Source organism: Nerophis lumbriciformis, linkage group LG10, assembly GCF_033978685.3.
Source record: "Nerophis lumbriciformis linkage group LG10, RoL_Nlum_v2.1, whole genome shotgun sequence".
Lineage (NCBI taxonomy): Eukaryota > Metazoa > Chordata > Actinopteri > Syngnathiformes > Syngnathidae > Nerophis > Nerophis lumbriciformis.
The window spans coordinates 50,317,980-50,341,068 of record NC_084557.2 but is presented as its reverse complement, the minus strand read 5'-3'; the positions used below and the strand labels follow the sequence as shown (position 1 = coordinate 50,341,068).

Here is a 23,089-nt window from a genome sequence, read left to right as displayed (position 1 = left end):
TTGCAAAAAAAACAAGTTTCTCAGTTTGAACATGAAATATCTTGTCTTTGCAGTCTATTCAATTGAATATAAGTTGAAAAGGATTTGCAAATGATTGTATTCTCTTTTTATTTACGAATTACACAACGTGACAACTTCACTGCTTTAGGGTTTTGTATGTAACTAAGGTGTTGCTGTAGCTTGTTTACTTCCGATCCAGTCATTAGTCATATGTTCAACTTCTTTAGTTATACTAGTAGTGTTCCTCAGGGTTCCAGTTTAGGTCCTCTCTTTTTCATTATTTGGGCTATTCAACTCTGTTTAAAAAAAACAAGTGAGAGACTCACGTTTTTGCAGCAGATTCTTCAAAACACTAAAGTGCTGTCATAGAGATGATCTTTGACAGACTTTTTTTTACAAAAGTCCTTAAAAGTTTAGTTAAAGTTAAAGTACCAATGATAGTCACACACACACACTAGGTGTGGTGAAATTTGTCCTCTGCATTTGACCCATCCCCTTGTTCACCCCCTGGGAGGTGAGGGGAGCAGTGGGCAGCAGCGGTGGCCGCGCTCGGGAATTATTTTTGGTGATTTAACCCCCAATCCCAACCCTTGATGCTGAGTGCCAAGCAGGGAGGTAATGGCTCCCATTTTTCCAACTTTGTTGTAAAGCTTAGTGATATATCAGATTGTAGGTGGTTTTTTTTTAACCTTCGCGTTCATGTTTCGCTGTGTTTGTTGCATTTTGCTTGATTGTAAAATATGTGGATGGAGAGGGTGTGTGACGTTCATATGTTGTCAATATTCAGTGTTTTATCCTTCATAGTTAATATTGTCAATCCCACATTCTTTATTTTCATGTACAAACCCCGTTTCCATATGAGTTGGGAAATTGTGTTAGATGTAAATATAAACGGAATACAATGATTTGAAAATCCTTTTCAACCCATATTCAGTTGAATATGCTACAAAGACAACATATTTGATGTTCAAACTGATAAACTGTATTATTTTTTTTGCAAATAATAATTAACTTAGAATTTCATGGCTGCAACATGTGCCAAAGTAGTTGGGAAAGGGCACCACTGTGTTACATCACCTTTTCTTTTAACAACACTCAATAAACGTTTGGGAACTGAGGAAACTAATTGTGAAGCTTTGAAAGTGGAATTCTTTCCCATTCTTGTTTTATGTAGAGCTTCAGTCGTTCAACAGTCCGGGGTCTCCGCTGTCGTATTTTACGCTTCATAATGCGCCACACATTTTCGATGGGAGACAGGTCTGGACTGCAGGCGGGCCAGGAAAGTACCCGCACTCTTTTTTTTACAAAGCCACGCTGTTGTAGCACGTGCTGAATGTGGCTTGGCATTGTCTTGCTGAAATAAGCAGGGGCGTCCATGAAAAAGACAGCGCTTAGATGGCAGCATATGTTGTTCCAAAACCTGTATGTACCTTTCAGCATTAATGGTGCCTTCACAGATGTGTAAGTTACCCATGCCTTGGGCACTAATGCACCCCCATACCATCACACGTGCTGGCTTTTACACTTTGCGTCGATAACAGTTTGGATGGTTCGCTTCCCCTTTGGTCCGGATGACACGATGTCAAATATTTCCAAAAACAATTTGAAATGTGGACTCGTCAGACCACAGAACACTTTTCCACTTTGCATGAGTCCATCTTAGATGATCTCGGGCCCAGAGAAGCCGGCGGCGTTTCTGGGTGTTGTTGATAAATGGCTTTCGCTTTGCATAGTAGAGCTTTAACTTGGACTTACAGATGTAGCGACCAACTGTATTTAGTGACAGTGGTTTTCTGAAGTGTTCCTGAGCCCATGTGGTGATATCCTTTAGAGATTGATGTGGGTTTTTGATACAGTGCCGTCTGAGGGATGGAAGGTCACGGTCATTCAATGTTGGTTTCCGGCCATGTGGAGTGATTTCTCCACATTCTCTGAACCTTTTGATGATATTATGGAGCGTAGATGTTGAAATCCCTCAATTTCTTGCAATTGCACTTTGAGAAACGTTGTTCTTAAACTGTTTGACTATTTGCTCACGCAGTTGTGGACAAAGGGGTGTACCTCGCCCCATCCTTTCTTGTGAAAGACTGAGCATTTTTTTGGGAAGCTGTTTTTATACCCAATCATGGCACCCACCTGTTCCCAATTAGCCTGCACACCTGTGGGATGTTCCAAATAAGTGTTTGATGAGCATTCCTCAACTTTATCAGTATTTATTGCCACCTTTCCCAACTTCTTTGTCACGTGTTGCTGGCATCAAATTCTAAAGTTAAGTCAATTATTTGCAACAAAAAAAAAATGTTTATGAGTTTGAACATCAAATATGTTGTCTTTGTAGCATATTCAACTGAATATGGGTTGAAAATGATTTTCAAATCATTGTATTCCGTTTATATTTACATCTAACACAATTTCCCAACTCATATGGAAACGGGGTTTGTAAATGTATGGACATGGTATTAACAATTATTGCACACAGACAAATGGAGACGGTGAGGAAAAGTCCCCTCCTTCGCCAGAAGACAAGAATTGGTTGAAGGTAAACCTGAAAGTATCATCCTCCTCCGCTCTGACATCAAGACTCATGATGGATGTTGTCAAGGAGGAAACATTATCACGACAATATTTTCAGTCGTCTATGTCTCTCCCCAGTTGAAGCCAGCTCTTCAACGCGGTGGAAGTTCGGCGTCTTTGCACAACAGCACCATGAGGAACACCATCTTTCAACTGATGATCCACACCTTAGACCCCCTGGGAGAAGGTGAGCCCCCCCCACCCATAAAACAGGTTATATTTTGTCATCATTTTTGTTTTTATTATAAGCCATTTTTTGGCATGCATTTGCTGTAAGAATTTGTGATACATTGTCATGACTTTCGATCATGTTTTGTTAGGCTATGTTCTGTTTGGTTTTTGGACTCTTTTAGTTTCTGTTTACGCTCCATTGTTTTGTCACCACGGCAACCCATTAGTTTTCACCTGATTCATTTGGACTCACGCACCTGATTTGTTTGGACTCACGCACCTGTGTTCAATCATGACATATTACCGTATTTTCCGCACTATTAGCCGCACCTAAAAAACACAAATTTACTCAAAAGCTGACAGTGCGGCTTATAACCCGGTGCGCTTTATATATGGATTAATATTAAGATTCATTTTCATAAAGTTTCGGTCTCGCAACTACGGTAAACAGCCGCCATCTTTTTTCCCCGTAGAAGAGGAAGTGCTTCTTCTTCTACGCAAGCAACCGCCAAGGTAAGCACCCGCCCCCATAGAACAGGAAGCGCTTCTTCTTCTACTGTAAGCAACCACCCGCCCGCGTAGAAGAAGAAGAAGAAGCGCGCGGATATTACGTTTCATTTCCTTTGTGTGTTTACATCTGTAAAGACCACAAAATGGCTCCTACTAAGCGACAGGTTTCCGGTTCATGAAAAGACGCAATCTCTCCATCCGCACACGGACTACTATTTCACAGCAACTGCCTAAAGACTTTCAAGAAAAGCTGGCTACTTTCCGTGCATATTGTAAAAACAAGATAGCTGACAAAAAGATCCGGCCAGAGAATATTATCAACATGGACGAGGTTCCACTGACTTTTGATATTCCTGTGAACCGCACTGTGGATACAACGGGAGCACGTACGGTGAATATTCGCACCACAGGGAATGAGAAGTCATCCTTCACTGTGGTTCTAGCTTGCCATGCTAATGGCCAGAAACTTCCTCCCATGGTGATATTCAAAAGGAAGACCTTGCCAAAAGAGACCTTTCCAGCCGGCGTCATCATAAAAGCTAACTCGAAGGGATGGATGGATGAAGAAAAGATGAGCGAGTGGTTAAGGTAAGTTTACGCGAAGAGGCCGGGTGGCTTTTTTCACGCAGCTCCGTCCATGTTGATATACGACTCCATGCGCGCCCACATCACGCTGGTTTTTAATATATTATTAAAGTTTGACTGACCTATCTGACTGTTTTTTTGACATTCCTTTAGCGCAGTTAGATGCGGCTTATAACACGGGGCGGCTTATAGGTGGACAAAGTTTTGAAATATGCCGTTCATTGAAGGCACGGCTTATAACCCAGGGCGGCTTATGGTGCGGAAAATACGGTATTTAAGCTTGTAGTTGCCAGGCAGTCGGCTGGAGACATTACCCTTGTTACTAGTGATGGGTTGATGAGGCGTCATGAAGCGTTTCGACACATTGCAAAACTGTATTGATACTGTGTCGACACTGTGTCACTAAATACTGACATCTGCTGGACATTAAAAATCCCTACAGGCAACCTATGGACCGACTCAACTGACACTGATTTGATGCCCTAGTACAGGGGTCACCAACCTTTTTGAAACCAAAAACTACTTCTTGGGTACTGATTAATGCGAAGGGCTACCAGTTTGATACACACTTAAATAAATAAACATATTGTCATTTGTAAGTTACACGTAAGTGTGATTTAAACAAGAATACCTAAATAAATGTATATACAGGTAAAAGCCAGTAAATTAGAATATTTTGAAAAACTTGATTTATTTCAGTAATTGCATTCAAAAGGTGTAACTTGTACATTATATTTATTCATTGCACACAGACTGATGCATTCAAATGTTTATTTCATTTAATTTTGATGATTTGAAGTGGCAACAAATGAAAATCCAAAATTCCGTGTGTCACAAAATTAGAATATTACTTAAGGCTAATACAAAAAAGGGATTTTTAGAAATGTTGGCCAACTGAAAAGTATGACAATGAAAAATATGAGCATGTACAATACTCAATACTTGGTTGGAGCTCCTTTTGCCTCAATTACTGCGTTAATGCGGCGTGGCATGGAGTCGATGAGTTTCTGGCACTGCTCAGGTGTTATGAGAGCCCAGGTTGCTCTGATAGTGGCCTTCAACTCTTCTGTGTTTTTGGGTCTGGCATTCTGCATCTTCCTTTTCACAATACCCCACAGATTTTCTATGGGGCTAAAGTCAGGGGAGTTGGCGGGCCAAATTAGAACAGAAATACCATGGTCCGTAAACCAGGCACGGGTAGATTTTGCGCTGTGTGCAGGCGCCAAGTCCTGTTGGAACTTGAAATCTCCATCTCCATAGAGCAGGTCAGCAGCAGGAAGCATGAAGTGCTCTAAAACTTGCTGGTAGACGGCTGCATTGACCCTGGATCTCAGGAAACAGAGTGGACCGACACCAGCAGATGACATGGCACCCCAAACCATCACTGATGGTGGAAACTTTACACTAGACTTCAGGCAACGTGGATCCTGTGCCTCTCCTGTCTTCCTCCAGACTCTGGGACCTCGATTTCCAAAGGAAATGCAAAATTTGCATGGTTGGGTGATGGTTTGGGGTGCCATGTCATCTGCTGGTGTCGGTCCACTCTGTTTCCTGAGATCCAGGGTCAACGCAGCCGTCTACCAGCAAGTTTTAGAGCACTTCATGCTTCCTGCTGCTGACCTGCTCTATGGAGATGGAGATTTCAAGTTCCAACAGGACTTGGCGCCTGCACACAGCGCAAAATCTACCCGTGCCTGGTTTACAGACCATGGTATTTCTGTTCTAAATTGGCCCGCCAACTCCCCTGACCTTAGCCCCATAGAAAATCTGTGGGGTATTGTGAAAAGGAAGATGCAGAATGCCAGACCCAAAAACGCAGAAGAGTTGAAGGCCACTATCAGAGCAACCTGGGCTCTCATAACACCTGAGCAGTGCCAGAAACTCATCGACTCCATGCCACGCCGCATTAACGCAGTAATTGAGGCAAAAGGAGCTCCAACCAAGTATTGAGTATTGTACATGCTCATATTTTTCATTTTCATACTTTTCAGTTGGCCAACATTTCTAAAAATCCCTTTTTTGTATTAGCCTTAAGTAATATTCTAATTTTGTGACACACGGAATTTTGGATTTTCATTTGTTGCCACTTCAAATCATCAAAATTAAATGAAATAAACATTTGAATGCATCAGTCTGTGTGCAATGAATAAATATAATGTACAAGTTACACCTTTTGAATGCAATTACTGAAATAAATCAAGTTTTTCAAAATATTCTAATTTACTGGCTTTTACCTGTATATAAAAAAATGGGTATTTCTGTCTGTCATTCCGTCGTACATTTTTTTTTTCCTTTTACGGAAGGTTTTTTGTAGAGAATAAATGATGAAAAAAACACTTAATTGAACGGTTTAAAAGAGGAGAAAACATGAAAAAAATTAAAATAAAATTTTGAAACATAGTTTATCTTCAATTTCGACTTTTTAAAATTCAAAATTCAACCGACAAAAAGGAGAAAAACTAGCTAATTTGAATCTTTTTGAAAAAATTAAAAAAAAGAATTTATGGAACATCATTGGTAATTTTTCCTGATTAAGATACATTTTAGAATTTTGATGACATGTTTTAAATTGGTTAAAATCCAATCTGCACTTTGTTAGAATATTTAACAAATTGGACCAAGTTATATTTCTAACAAAGACAAATCAGTATTTCTTCTAGATTTTCCAGAACAAAAATGTTAAAAGAAATTCAAAATACTTTGAAATAAGATTTAAATTTGATTCTACAGATTTTCTAGATTTGCCAGAATATTTTTTTTGAATTTTAATCATAGTAAGTTTGAAGAAATATTTCACAAATATTCTTCGTCGAAAAACCAGAAGCTAAAATATTTATTATTCTTTACAATAAAAAAAATAAAAATTACTCGAACATTGACTTAAATTGTCAGGAAAGAAGAGGAAGAAATTTAAAAGGTAAAAAGGTATATTTGTTTAAAAATCCTAAAATCATTTTTAAGGTTATATTTTTTCTCTAAAATTGTATTTCTAAAAGTAATAAGAAGCAAAGTAAAAAAATAAATGAATTTATTTAAACAAGTGAAGACCCATCCATCCATCCATTTTCTACCGCTTATTCCAAGTGAAGACCAAGTCTTTAAAAGATTTTCTTGGATTTTCAAATTCTATTTGAGTTTTGTCTCTTTTAGAATTAAAAATGTCGAGCAAAGCGAGACCAGCTTGCTAGTAAATAAATACAATTTAAAAAATAGAGGCAGCTCACTGGTAAGTGCTGCTCTTTGAGCTATTTTTAGAACAGGCCAGCGAGCGACTGATCTGGTCCTTACGGGCTACCTGGTGACCGCGGGCACCGCGTTGGTGACCCCTGCCCTAGTATATACAATAATATAAACCAAGTCATTGTATTTCATTTAGGATTATTTCATATCTTCATTTAAATAAAAATACATTTGTATCTTTTTTAGATACAGTCAATAAATAATGTGAACATGTATCATAACATGGAAATCTAAGAGAACGTGTTGTGGATGATTGTGGACTGGGAATTTTTTTAATTAATTTTTTTTACACATTTTTATTTAAAAAAAATAAATAAATTTTCCGACGTATTACATTTTAGACGATTTCTCTTCTTAGTTATTATTTCTCCGGCTGTAGAAAAGAGCCGCTCACAGGGCACAGAGGAGGCGTCAGTGCGACACAGTTGGCGTATCGGTCACGTGACCAAAACAGCTCATGATCGGTCACGTGACTTTCTAAAAGCGGTACGCGCACCGACACAGGGTTTTGCTCTATGAGCTCCACGCATGCGCCGATGCATCGGTGTTGCCGGACCCGTCACTACTTGTTACTCATGCTTGTATTCCATGCTCGTTTTTTCACGTCACAGTACCGGTAAGTGTTTTCTTGGTTTTATGTCCATAGTTATGCCTTTTGTTCTAGTTTTTGTTTATACGCTAAGTTTGTATCTCCGCCTTGTGCACGCTTTTTGTTTGTTCTTTTTTGAGTAAAATTAAAGATGTCTTTACCTTCACGCCATGTCCGATCCAATTCCTTTGCATTGCGGGAAAACAAACCACACCGTAGTCCGCGTCGTGACATACATAAGTGTATCACATCTTGGTCATACAAGAAACCGTTAAAAAAATAGCAATAATATTGCAGCATTACAAAACCAGTGAAGTTGGCACGTTGTGTAAATGGTAAATAAAAAGAGAATACAATGATTTGTAAATCCTTTTCAACTTATATTCAATTGAATAGACTGCAAAGACAAGATATTTAACGTTCGAATTGGAAAACTTTATTTTTTGCAAATATTTGGAATTAAATGCCTGCAACATGTTTCGAAAAAAGCTGGCACAAGTGGCAAAACAGACTGAGAAAGTTGAGGAATGCTCGTCAAAGACTTATTTGGAACATCCCACAGGTGAACAGGCTAATTGGGAACAGGTGGGTGCCATGATTGGGTATAAAAGCAGCTTCCATGAAATGCTCAGTCATTCACAAACAAGGATGGGGCGAGGGTCACCACTTTGTTAACAAATGTATGAGCAAATAGTCAAACAGTTTAAAAACAACATTTCTCAACCAGCTATTGCGAGGAATTTAGGGATTTCACCATCCACGGTCCATAATATCATCAAAAGGTTGAGAGAATCTGGAGAAAGGCCGAAAACCAACATTATTGAATCGAAACCCGACATCAGTGTGTAAAGGATATCACCACATGGGCTCAATAACACTTCAGAAAACCACTGTCAGCAACTACAGTTCGTTGTTACATCCAGGGCCGGCCCGTGGCATAGGCCGTATAGGCAAATGCTAAGGGCGCCGTCCATCAGGGGGCGCCACGCCAGTGCCACAAATGTTGGGGGAAAAAAAAAAAAAGTTGGTACTATTATTTCTAAATACAAAAAATAATCCCACGTTAATTAAAATGCAAAGTAAAGCCTATTTAATAGAAATATTATTTGTTACAACATATTACGCCCTGAAGGTGTACCTAATGTTGTGGCCCTGCAGTCATTCACAACTCCTCCAACACGAACATTACTGTTTTTGCACTTTTTGGCTTCTTATGAAATAACTTTTTTAAATAGATTCAATCTTGCACGTGGAAAGTTTAAGTGTGGGCTTTAGTTGATATAACAATTCTACGGCGGGGGTGCAGGAGGCGGGGCTACTGGAGCCTCAGCCAGTGCGTCTTTTGCAGCCGTTTTATGATCGCTCAGCACAAGAAATACTTTACACACATACAGTTGTTGACAAAATACACTGTACATTATATACCTCAGCTAACTAAACTATGGAAATGTATAATATAATTCATATAGCAATACAGTCTCACTGCACAGCAGGCCAGCAGTTAGCCGAGTCCGGAATCCATGTTGAGGCACTGAGTGACGTGCCTCAACTGGCTGCTGTTCACCGCACCGTCTCTTCTCAGTATTTGAACGGCAAATGTGAAAATTCAGCGATTTTTAATAAAAAATAATCTAAAACTGGTGAAGTTAAATGGAAAATAACTTTATAGTGTAATCACTGGATACATATAACAATTTAATTTTTTTTTTTTCTTTTTGCATTTTTTTTCTTTCCATGATGGAAAGAAAAAACTTTTTTTTACTTACAACTATACCAGTGACTGCATGTCACTGGTATAGTTGTAAGTAAAAAAAAAGGTAAAAGACAAAGCTATTCGGGTTCTTGTGAGTATATACACTTCACTGCCGATGTGGGGGGGGGCGCCACCTAAAATCTTGCCTAGGGCGCCAGATTGGTTAGGGCCGGGCCTGGTTACATCTGTAGGTGCAGGTTTTGGAGCAACATAAGTAAGGTCTTTTTCATGGACGCCCCTGCTTATTTCAGCAAGACAATGGCAAGCCACATTCTGCACGTGTTACAACAGCGTGGTTTGTAGTAAAAGAGTGCGGGTACTAGACTGGCCTGCCTGTAGTCCAGACCTGTCTCCCATTGAAAATGTGTGGCGCATTATGAAGCCTAAAATAGCACAACGGAGACCCCCGGACTGTTGAACAACTCAAGCTGTACATCAAGCAAGAATGGGAAAGAATTCCACCTGAAAAGCTTCGAAAATTGGTCTCCTCAGTTCCCAAACGTTTACTGAGTGTTGTTAAAAGGAAAGGCCATGTAACACAGTGGTGAACATGCCCCTGTGCCAACTTTTTTGCAATGTGTTGCTGCCATTAAATTCTAAGTTAATGATTATTTGCAAAAAAATAAAGTTTCTCAGTTGGAACATTAAGTATCTTGTCTTTGCAATCTATTCAATTGAATATAAGTTGAAAAGGATTTAGAAATCATTGTATTCTGTTTTTATATACAATTTACAGAATGTGCCAACTTCACTGGTTGTGTTTTTTTTATTGATAAGCAATTGAATTCAGATAGTTTAGATGCCATTGTGTTTGATAATAAAACGATATATTTTTTCCTTTGGTGTCTCTGTTGTATTGTTTGTGATGCTTGATAATATTCATTACATTGCAATTTTCTGTGTGTTGATGTTGATGGACAAATGACTGCTGTCTTCTTAGTGAGCCATTCATGTGTGAAAGGATCTTATTTAATGATTCATTGTGTTTTGTTTCATGCTGGTCTGGATGTCTGTGCAGGGAAATTCAAGGACAAGGCCCAGAGTCTAAATAATGTTGTAAGACGGAAGACTGGCGACAAAATGTCATCAACAAGTGAAGGTAAGGTGCAAAATATGAAGTTAATCTTGGTTGTTTTTTTCCATTGAGGCTTCTCTTTCACAATATGTTTTATTTTTGTGACGTAGCCTTGCATTTCCTCATACTGAGAAACTGTTGTTTGAACTGCATGAAAGAGTTAAAATAGTGCGGTTGACAATTTTAACTACAAAAACAAGTACAATAATATTTATACATAAATAGCATATATATATATATATATATGTGTGTGTGTGTGTGTGTGTATATATATATGTGCATACCTATGTATGTATATGTGTATACGTATGTATATGTGCATACGTATATATATATGTATACGTAGTATATATATACATGTATATATATGTGTATATATGTATATATATATGTATGTGTATATATATAAGTATATATGTACAGTATATAAGTGTGTGAAAAAAAAAATATATATATACATATATACATATATATGTGTATATATGAATGTATATATGTATGTATGTATATATGTGTATATATGTACATATATGTATATATGTGTATGTATATAAATGTGTATCTATGTAAATATATATGCATATATGTGTATGTATATAAATGTATGTATACAGTATATGCATGTTTGTATATACATGTGTATATATATGTGTGTGTATATATATATATATATATATATGTGTGTGTATACACTCACACATATACACATTTATATAAATGTGTATATGTGTGAGTGTATATATATATGTATATATGTATATAAGTGTATATACATATACATATATATGTGTATATATGTATGTATGTATATATGTGCATATATGTACATATATATGTATATATGTGTATGTTTATAAATGTATATATACAGTATATGCATGTTTGTATATACATGTATGTATATGTATATATGTATATATATATACATGCATATAAGTATATAAGTGTGTATATATATAATATATATATATATGTATGTATGTGTATATATATATATATATATATATATATATATATATATATGTGTATATATATATATATATATATATATATATATACATATATATATATATGTGTGTATATATACAAGTGAAGTGAAGTGAATTACATTTATATAGCGCTTTTTCTCAAGTGACTCAAAGCGCTTTACATTGTGAAACCCAATATCTAAGTTACATTAAAAGCAGTGTGGGTGGCACTGGGAGCAGGTGGGTAAAGTGTCTTGCCCAAGGACACAACGGCAGTGACTAGGATGGCGGAAGTGGGGATCGAACCTGCAACCCTCAAGTTGCTGGCATGGCCGCTCTACCAACCGAGCTATACCGCCCCAAATGTATATGTATGTATATATATATATATATATATATATATATATATATATATATATATATATATATATATATATATATATATATATATATATATATATATATATATATATGTATGTATATGTATATATATGTATATATATATATATATATATGTCTTAATAAGGTTATCCAAAAAATAGTGCTCGATACCGTAGTAGAGCGCAATATATGTATGTGTGGGGAAAAAAATCACAAGACTATTTCATCTCTACAGGCCTGTTTCATGAAGGGGGTACCCTCAATCGTCAGGAGATTTTAATGGGAGCATTCGCATACCATGGTTTATATAGGGCACAGAGTGGGTGGGTACAGGCTGGCCTAGGGGCGTGGTGATTGGTTCATGTGTTACCTAGGAGGTGTATATAACCCCCCCGTACCAAAAAGCCCTTGATGAAAGCGGATACAATTTCACCCTCACCTATGAACCCACGCCAGGAAACCAGCCAAAAAAGAACAGAAAACGAAACGGCATCATCTGGTACAACCCCCCATACAGCAAAAACGTCTCAACGAACATTGGACACAAATTCCTCAACCTGATTGACAAACACTTTCCCAAAGACAACAACCTAAGAAAAGTATTCAACAAGAACAACATCAAATTGAGCTACAGCTGCATGAACAATATACGACAAATCATCTCAAACCACAACAAAACAATTGCAAATGAGCCGTCGACCCCCAGTCAGAACGACTCCAAAACCAACAAAGCATGTAACTGTCGAAAGAAACCTGATTGCTTACAAACATCAGTTGTCTACCAATCTAAGGTAATACGCAAGGACATTAACACATCCGACACATATGTAGGTTTAACCGAGGGTGAATTCAAAACCAGATGGAACAACCACAAGGCTTCTTTCAGGAACAGAAACCTGCGAAATACCACAGAACTCAGCAAACACATTTGGGACCTCAAAGACAATAATGTTGAATACTCAATAACATGGCAAATTCTTGCATCCAGCACACCTTACAATAGTGGTAATAAAAGATGCAACCTATGCTTGAAAGAGAAACTGTTTATTATCTACCGTCCAGACCTGTCATCCCTCAACAAGCGCAGCGAAATTGTAACAACATGCCGCCATAGACGGAAACACCTCCTAGGTAACACATGAACCAATCACCACGCCCCTAGGCCAGCCTGTACCCACCCACTCTGTGCCCTATATAAACCATGGTATGCGAATGCTCCCATTAAAATCTCCTGACGATTGAGGGTACCCCCCTCATGAAACAGGCCTGTAGAGATGAAATAGTCTTGTGATTTTTTTCCCCCACACATACATATATATATATATATATATATATATATATACACATATATATATACACACATATATATGTGTGTATATGTATATATATATATTCATAAATTTATATATATATATATGTGTGTATATGTATATATACATATACACACACACATATATATATATATATATATATGTATATATATGTGTGTGTGTGTGTGTATATATATATATATATATATATGTGTGTGTATATATATATGTGTGTGTATATATATATATATATATATATATATGTATGTATGTATGTATGTATGTATGTGTGTGTTTATGTGTGTATGTAAAGTAATACATACTGTTTGATGTGGTATATTGTGGTCTCCATAAACATTATACAACGTTCAAATATCAACGTCTGATATTAGCTTGATAAAGATAGACAGTGCATAAAAGGTCAACTTGCATTCATTGTATTTTAAGCATGCATGTTAAATGGACTTTTCCGTGTGTGTTTGTTGTTGTAGATGAAGATGAAGATGAAGATGAAGACAAGCAGCAGCAGACTAAAGCTGCTCCAGAGAGCGAGAAGAAGAAGGAGAAGCCAGAAGACAAGAAGGTACTCTCAGTGTCCAAGCATGTGATGGTGCCTGACAAAAAGCCCAGAAGTCAGTCTTTGATTCCTTTCTATGTAAGAGAAGCCAACATGCACACCTTCTTGCTCTCACCACACCTGCGTCCATTACCACACCTGCATCCATTACTGTGTGCTGTCACAACATGGCAGGAGGACCAGCCTGCAGGAGAGGAAGAGTCTGCGGAGGACGGCGATGAAGACCACAGCGATGAAGACAGCGACGATTCCAGCGAAGACGAGAACGAGGATGAGCCTTTGTCTTTAGAGTGGCCTGAAAGTCCACGTAAACAAATCACTTATCTCATCCTGCTGCCCATCGTCTTCCCTCTCTGGCTCACTGTTCCCGATGTCCGCAAGCAGGTGACGACTGACGCCGTGCATGGCTCCCATCATCAAATGACTTATTGCACTTTGTTTTGTTCTTGTTGACAGACTTCCAGGAATTATTTTGCGGCCACCTTCCTGGGCTCCATTCTGTGGATCGGCATCTTCTCCTACCTCATGGTGTGGTGGGCCCATCAGGTACAGACACTGCATTAGGTACACCATCCCATCACCAGCACAGCTAAGTGTAATATTGCCTTGGAGGCACTACAGGTAAAAGCCAGTAAATTAGAATATTTTGAAAAACTTGATTTATTTCAGTAATTGCATTCAAAAGGTGTAACTTGTACATTATATTTATTCATTGCACACAGACTGATGCATTCAAATGTTTATTTCATTTAATTTTGATGATTTGAAGTGGCAACAAATAAAATCCAAAATTCCGTGTGTCACAAAATTAGAATATTACTTAAGGCTAATACAAAAAAGGGATTTTTTAGAAATGTTGGCCAACTGAAAAGTATGAAAATGAAAAATATGAGCATGTACAATACTCAATACTTGGTTGGAGCTCCTTTTGCCTCAATTACTGCGTTAATGCGGCGTGGCATGGAGTCGATGAGTTTCTGGCACTGCTCAGGTGTTATGAGAGCCCAGGTTGCTCTGATAGTGGCCTTCAACTCTTCTGCGTTTTTGGGTCTGGCATTCTGCATCTTCCTTTTCACAATACCCCACAGATTTTCTATGGGGCTAAGGTCAGGGGAGTTGGCGGGCCAATTTAGAACAGAAATACCATGGTCCGTAAACCAGGCACGGGTAGATTTTGCGCTGTGTGCAGGTGCCAAGTCCTGTTGGAACTTGAAATCTCCATCTCCATAGAGCAGGTCAGCAGCAGGAAGCATGAAGTTCTCTAAAACTTGCTGGTAGACGGCTGCGTTGACCCTGGATCTCAGGAAACAGAGTGGACCGACACCAGCAGATGACATGGCACCCCAAACCATCACCCAACCATGCAAATTTTGCATTTCCAGAGTCTGGAGGAAGACAGGAGAGGCACAGGATCCACGTTGCCTGAAGTCTAGTGTAAAGTTTCCACCATCAGTGACTTTTTTTTAGTATTTTTTTGTCTTGAAGGGGGAATTGCCAACTTCCTGTTGATTTTTGCCCGAGGATATACAATTATGAAAACTAGGTCTAAGTCAGACCTACATAGAGGTTTTTGTTTCATGTCTCTCCGACCTTCCTAGTGGGAGTTACAGGCAGTCTAGTTTTTTTCTTTCCTAGGGGGCGCTAGAGCGCAATTTTGAGTTTTGAGGTTTGGTTTTTTGATAAAAAGTTTTGCCGTATATTACTGATGTGTGTGTAAAATTTGGTGAGTTTTGAAGTATGTTAAGGGGGTCAAATTACAGCGCAAAGTTACGGAAGAATAATAATAATAAAACCTTACAAATTCAATAGGTCCTTATGTCCCATTGCATAAGGACTGTGGGAGTCCTTATGCAATGGGCCATGCGGGCCCTAATTAGCTAACTTCAATGAACGCAAAAATAGCTTAAAATAGGCATATTCTCACTAATAACAAGTGCACTTTTCTTGGTAGAAAAAAAATGAGACCTTTTTGCTCAATATGTTGAAAAATATTCTTAAATGAAGTAAATGCTAGTGCCATTATCTTGACATAATGATATGCGCTCGCCATTACATTTCCTGAAACCAGCAAACTTATACTAAAACCTAATTTATTGTTCTTAATGGAAAGGCAACAAGGCAAGCGCTTGTTACTCTCGGGGTCTCCTAGCCGCTCAGGCAAATCATATTGTCTAAAAATGCATTTTTCCATGGATAACATGACATCATCGCACCAAGTGCGTGCTCTTTCAGTCAATTAGTGCACATATATACAGCCCGGCCCCCGGCCAAAATATTTTTAATTGTAATTTTGAAGAATTCATCTGAATGTGCACGAACTATTTCTGTTCAAAATAGTTAGAAATGTCACATGTTAAATGTTTAAATATTAACTGTCATGAGTACTGTTGCGTTTCGGACCAGAAGTTCCTCCCAGGGAATTCAAGTCACAAGTCGCTCCCAAGCTCTTTACGACACTTAAAGCTGAGTAGAAAAACCACCAGAGTCAGAATAGGTATTTTGTAATATATTTGCAAAGCTTTGCAAATACCAGTCCAGCATAAAACATTCAATTGCGCCGCCAAGATGGTCTGCCCCCCCCCCCGACCAAACCCTCTCCCCTCTTAAGTCCCTGGCAGTCATGTCTCTCTAGCCAAAACAAATGCCCATTATCGCTCTTTCCAACATTCCAAAGCTTCAAGGTTAACACACACAGTTTACTTGCAGACAAACAGAAAGAGAACAAATGGAAAAACACAAGCTGTTTTCAAATATGACTATGAAATAAAAGAAGTAACACTTAAATTCGGATATATGTAAATATCTGCCTCCGACAGTACCTATTTTCTATTGTTTCATTGAAAATAAAACAGCAAAGTCCATTTGGCTGTCATCTGTTTTAATTATGAGACACAATTGTGTCAAAAATCATGATTTTTTTTTTCCATGCTTGAAATAAGAAATGATGACTTTAAAAAAGTAGTTTTATACTTGTGAGTGTTGATGACACAACACTTGATATTCTAGTTTCAAACATGTTTTACTCAATATAGGTCATCAAATCTCAGCAACAAGCTGTAATATCTTACTGAGATCATTTAGGACCAAAACACTTAAAACAAGTAAAACACTCTAACATAAAATCTGCTTAGTGAGAAGAATGATCTTATCAGACAGAAAATAAGCAAATATCACCTTATTTGAGATATTTCATCTTACTTAGATTTCAGTTTTTGCAGTGCATGACAACTCATTAGTTTCACCTGCCTCATTTGTTTGGACTCACGCACCTGTTGTAAATCATGACATTATTATTTAAGCCTGTAGTTGCCAGGTAGTTGGCCTGGCGACATTGACATTATCATACTCTGTTCTTGCTTTGTGCTACTCTGATTTTGCCATAGTTCATGCTGATTATCCATGCCATAGTTCATTCTGCTCTTTTCATGCTCCTTTCTCGTCACAGTAAGTGTAGTTTTGTTTCATGTCCATAGTCTGTCTAAGTGTTAGTTTTGTTTGTACCCTTTTGTAGCTTTTGAGTTAAGATGAAAACATGTTTTTACCTGCAAGCCTTGTCCGGTCCTGTCCGTTTGCATTACGGGAAAACAATCCTCGCAGTAAGAAGCTGCATCACAGTCCACGTCTTGACAATATTCAATACAGTTAGTTCGCCAAGTTTACAACTTCATTCTATTGCAAAACTTTGTTCGTTAAAAAAAAGGCACATTCTACATATTTGTGGCCTAAATTAAACATTTTCAAGCATAAAAAAATGCTACATTAACTAAAATTCCTCAATACTACAATAGTATTGGCCACAAGATGAGACCAAACCAATCAGAGCGAAGCTGTTCAGTATTGTAGCCACTGATTGGCTCAGCCTCAGGCAGCATTTAGCCCCGCCTTTTTGAGTGTGAAGGTGACAATGTGGGCGTTATTTCATGTACATAGGGCTCTAATAATGTTAACAGTTGTATTCAAAAAGCATTTTATGCTTCAGCTGTTAAAGTATTCGATTTTTAATGAATAATTCCTATTATTAGGGACCAATGTCCCTTTGGGACAGAGGACCCTATTGAATTTCTAGCGTTTTATTATTATTATTAATACTATTATTATTATTATTATTATACCGCCGCCTCTTTGAGCTGTAATTTAACCCCCTTAACATGCTTCAAAACTCACCAAATTGGACACACACATCAAGACTGGCGAAAATTGCGATCTAATCAAAAAACCAAACCCCAAAACTCAAAATTGCACTCTAGCGCCCCCTAGGAAGAAAACACAGACAAAACTGCCTGTAACTCCCAGTAGGAATGTCGTAGAGGCATGAAACAAAATGTCATGATCCGTTACCCGGATCATGGCATGATTTATGTTGGTTATGTTTCTGATTTTAGTCGGTTTCCTGGGTGCACCCTCTTTCCCTGTTTATTGTTGGTTCCCATGGGCACTGATTCTCCTCACCTGTCTTAGTTTTGCAATTAGTGTTTCCACCAGGTGTTTTGGCTAATCACTCCCCTTTATAGTTTCCTGTCACCCAGCAGTAAAGGCTGGGTCAATGTTTGCAATAGGCAACATTTACGTCCTCCTGTTTTTGCTCCTCGCTCTTTATAGTATTCTGCCGACCAGAATCCCGTTTTTTTTCACCCTTGGTGACATTTTGGTTTTTGTTTAGCTCCACGCTTGCTAGCGTCCTCAGTTTTGTATTTTTGTCCTGCCTTTTATTTATTAAATATACTTAAATCTTACCTGCACACCGCTCCTGCTTGTCTTCTGCCTTGGAAGGAACACAACAATCTCAACCATGCGTCCCAGACGTAACACAAAAACCTCTATGTAGGTCTCACTTAGACCTATGTTTCATACACTGACAACCCCCAGCAAAAATCAACAGGAAGTTTGCAATTCCCCCTTCAAAATAAATACTCGGTCCCGTCCATCGCTGCTTGCAGCTTTAATTAGGGCCCACCATGGCCCATTGCAAAAGGACTCCCACAGGGAGTCCTTATGCAATGGGACATAAGGACCTATTGTATTTCTAAGGTTTTATTATTATTATTATACCGGCCGCCTCTTCGAGCACTAATTTGACCCACTTAACATGCTTCAAAACTCACCATATTTGACCCACACATCAGGATCTGCGAAAATTGCCTTTTGATAAAAAAACCAAACCCCAAAAATAAAAATTGCACTCTAGCGCCCCCTAGGAAAAAAAAAAACTAGACTGCCTGTAACTCCCACTAGGAAGGTCGGAAAGACATGAAACAAAATCCTCTATGTAGGTCTGACTCAGACCTAACTTTCATAATGGTACATTCTCGGGCTAAAATCTACAGGAAGTTGGCAATTCCCCCTTCAAGACAAAAAAGTACTAAAAAAAGTCACTTTCGCCTCTTTGAGCTGTAATTTCACCCCCTTAACATGCTTCAAAACTCACCAAACTGAACACACACATCAGGACTGGCTAAAACTGTGCTCTAATGAAAAAACCTAACCCCAAATTTAAAAATTGTGCTCTACAGCAATTTTTTTATAAAACGCACAAAAAACTGCTCCTCGGAAGAAAAAAATTACAAAACTGCCTGTAACTCCCACTGGGAAGGTCGGAGAGACATGAAACAAAAACCTCTCCGTAGGTCTCACTTACACCTACATTTCATAAATTGACAACCCCCAGCAATAATCAACAGCAAGTTTGCTATTCCCCCTTCAAAACAATTATTTTGTAAAAACCGGTCACCTTCCTTCAAAAACTATCTCCTCTGAGCGCGTTTGTCGTTTCGGCTTCAAACTACAACAGGAGAGAGATTAAACCCTTGTTCTATTTGTATTTGTTATTACGTCAACATTTCAACATGTGCACTACATTACACTTGTTTGCTCTTTGATTTAGTGCTGTCAATCAATTTAAAAAATAGCGATGGATCTGTGATTAATCTCCTTTAATCTCACCTAGACCTATATTTCATACACTGACAACCCCCAGCAAAAATCAACAGGAAGTTTGCAATTCCCCCTTCAAAATAAATACTCGGTCCCGTCCATCGCTGCTTGCAGCTTTAATTCTATTTGTATTTGTTATTACGTCAACATTTCAACATGTGCACTACATTACACTTGTTTGCTCTTTGATTTAGTGCTGTCAATCAATTTAAAAAATAGCGATGGATCTGTGATTAATCTCCTTTAATCTCACCTAAAAAAATGCTGAAAAAAGCCCTCAATTTGAGGTATTTTCATTTAAATTCATTACAAAAAAAGTGGCTTTATAAAGTCATCTATTATTTTCAACTTAGTTGAAATTGACATCTTGTGTGATTTCATCAAATCTAATACTAAATGTTTTCATTTATAATATTAATATATGAATAATTTGTTTATTTAAAATGATGTATCAATATAATACTTATATCATTTATATGAAGAATGAATACATACATTGTATATGTGGCAATAAAGATTGTCTTCTAAAAATGGATATTTAACCTCTTAAGGCCCAAGATGTTTGTTTTATTTCTCTTTGCTATTTTAGCTTATTGGACCCTAATTAGAATAAAAACTAAGAATCATCTTTTGATATGATGTACTTAGTCCATAAGTACACAAACGTGTACTTCATGTTTAGTGACATGCTAATTCTTATTTTTACACTTTTTTCCCCCTAAATTCCATTGTATGTTATACTCTTCTGACACCACCAGATGGCAGTATAAGTGTCCACATAAGTGGCCATAAGACCCCAATTCAGTAGTGTACACCATTTTGGAAATAAGAGCTATAGTTCAAGACTTACGCTCATTTAAAAACAGCACTGTCCATCATAATGGCAAATACACTTTTGATGTTAAAGGTCTAAAAAAAATGATGTAGAATGTCCGGCGGGTCGGATTGAAAATCTTAATGGGTCGCATGTGGCCCATTAAGATTTGCCGTACTTTGCCCAGGTCTGGTTTAAGGCCTCCCCTACTCTGCAAAAAAACTATTTTCTGAAGCATATTTGATGAGTGAGGGTTGGACTCCACCAAGGCTGCCCTTTGTCACCGATTCTGTTCATAACTTTTATGGACAGAATTTCTAGGCGCAGTCAGGGCATTGAGGGGATCTGGTTTGGTGGCTGCAGGATTAGGTCTCTGCTTTTTGCAGATGATGTGGTCCTGATGGCTTCATCTGGCCAGGATCGTCAGCTCTCGCTGGATCGGTTCGCAGCCGAGTGTGAAGCGACTGGGATGAGAATCAGCACCTCCAAGTCCGAGTCCATGGTTCTCGCCCGGCCGGAAAAGGGTGGAGTGCCATCTCCGGGTTGGGGAGGAGATCTTGCCCCAAGTGGAGGAGTTCATGTACCTCGGAGTCTTGTTCACGAGTGATGGAAGAGTGGATGGTGAGATCGACAGGCGGATCGGTGCGGCGTCTTCAGTAATGCGGACGCTGTATCGATCCGTTGTGGTGAAGAAGGAGCTGAGCCGGAAGGCAAAGCTCTCAATTTACCGGTCGATCTACGTTCCCATCCTCACCTATGGTCATGAGCTTTGGGTTATGACCGAAAGGACAAGATCGCGGGTACAAGCGGCCGAAATGAGTTTCCTCCGCCGGGTGGCGGGGCTCTCCCTTAGAGATAGGGTGAGAAGCTCTGCCATCCGGGGGGAGCTCAAAGTAAAGCCGCTGCTCCTCCACATGGAGAGGAGCCAGATGAGGTGGTTCGGGCATCTGGTCAAGATGCCACCCGATCGCCTCCCTAGGGAGGTGTTTAGGGCACGTCCGACCGGTAGGAGGCCACGGGGAAGACCCAGGACACGTTGGGAAGACTATGTCTCCCGGCTGGCCTGGGAACGCCTCGGGATCCCCCGGGAGGAGCTGGACGAAGTGGCTGGGGAGAGGGAAGTCTGGGCTTCCCTGCTTAGGCTGCTGCCCCCGCGACCCGACCTCGGATAAGCGGAAGAAGATGGATGGATGGAATTTCTAGGCGCAGTCAAGGCGTTGAGGGGATCTGGTTTGGTGGCTGCAGGATTAGGTCTCTGCTTTTTGCAGATGATGTGGTCCTGATGGCTTCATCTGGCCAGGATCTTCAGCTCTCGCTGGATCGGTTCGCAGCCGAGTGTGAAGCGACTGGGATGAGAATCAGCACCTCCAAGTCCGAGTCCATGGTTCTCGCCCGGAAAAGGGTGGAATGCCATCTCCGGGGTTGGGGAGGAGACCCTGCCCCAAGTGGAGGAGTTCAAGTACCTCGGAGTCTTGTTCACGAGTGATGGAAGAGTGGATGGTGAGATCGACAGGCGGATCGGTGCGGCGTCTTCAGTAATGCGGACGCTGTATCGATCCGTTGTGGTGAAGAAGGAGCTGAGCCGGAAGGCAAAGCTCTCAATTTACCGGTCGATCTACGTTCCCATCCTCACCTATGGTCATGAGCTTTGGGTTATGACCGAAAGGACAAGATCACGGGTACAAGCGGCCCAAATGAGTTTCCTCCGCCGGGTGGCGGGGCTCTCCCTTAGAGATAGGGTGAGAAGCTCTGCCATCCGGGGGGAGCTCAAAGTAAAGCCGCTGCTCCTCCACATGGAGAGGAGCCAGATGAGGTGGTTCGGGCATCTGGTCAGGATGCCACCCGATCGCCTCCCTAGGGAGGTGTTTCGGGCACGTCTGACCGGTAGGAGGCCACGAGGAAGACCCAGGACACGCTGGGAAGACTATGTCTCCCGGCTGGCCTGGGAACGCCTCGGGATCCCCCGGGAGGAGCTGGACGAAGTGGCTGGGGAGAGGGAAGTCTGGGCTTCCCTGCTTAGGCTGCTGCCCCCGCGACCCGACTTCGGATAAGCGGAAGAAGATGGATGGATGGATGGATATTTGATGAGTTTCCTGCTCACTACAGTTTGGTCTCTAACTGTAGGAACTGAAATTCAAAGTATTTTGCCTTTTAACTAAAGTTAACTTAGCAGGTTGGAAAATGTTTTTTCTTAATTTTTCTTAAGATGTTGTGCGACCCAACCACTTGACCACTAAATTGCTGCAGTTCAGCTAAATGTGTTGCTTTTCTGACATGGACTTGTTTCTTCAGCATTGTCCACACGTTTAAGTCAGGACTTTGGGAAGGCCATTCTAAAACCTTCATTCTAGCCTAATTTAGCCACTTTTGAGGTGTGTTTGGGGGGGGTCATTGTCCTGTTGGAACACCCAACTGCGCCCAAGACCCAACCTCCGGGCTGATGATTTTAGCTTGTCCTGAACAATTTGGAGCTAATCCTCCTTTTTCATTGTCCCATTTAAAGCAGCAGTTCCATTGGCAGCAAAACAGGCCCAGAGCATAATACTACCACCACTATGCTTGACGGTAGGAATGGTGTTCCTGGGATTAAAGGCCTTACCTTTTCTCCTTC

The 23,089-nt window shown here is 39.6% G+C and overlaps 1 protein-coding gene across 2 annotated transcripts in view; it reads left to right on the top strand.

Annotated features, from left to right (window-relative positions):
• The window catches only part of slc24a1 (solute carrier family 24 member 1), a 30,820-nt gene that overhangs the window by 4,278 nt on the left and 3,453 nt on the right, over positions 1-23,089 (top strand). The window contains exons 3-8 of one of the 2 annotated variants that reach the window (XM_061969466.2): positions 2,480-2,539; positions 2,653-2,761; positions 10,441-10,521; positions 13,648-13,739; positions 13,908-14,117; positions 14,190-14,279. In XM_061969466.2, coding sequence (XP_061825450.2) covers positions 2,480-2,539; positions 2,653-2,761; positions 10,441-10,521; positions 13,648-13,739; positions 13,908-14,117; positions 14,190-14,279 — 642 coding nt within the window. Of the gene's footprint in view, positions 1-2,479; positions 2,540-2,652; positions 2,762-10,440; positions 10,522-13,647; positions 13,812-13,907; positions 14,118-14,189; positions 14,280-23,089 lie in introns of both variants that reach the window. The other variant, XM_061969465.2, reaches the window with a different exon arrangement.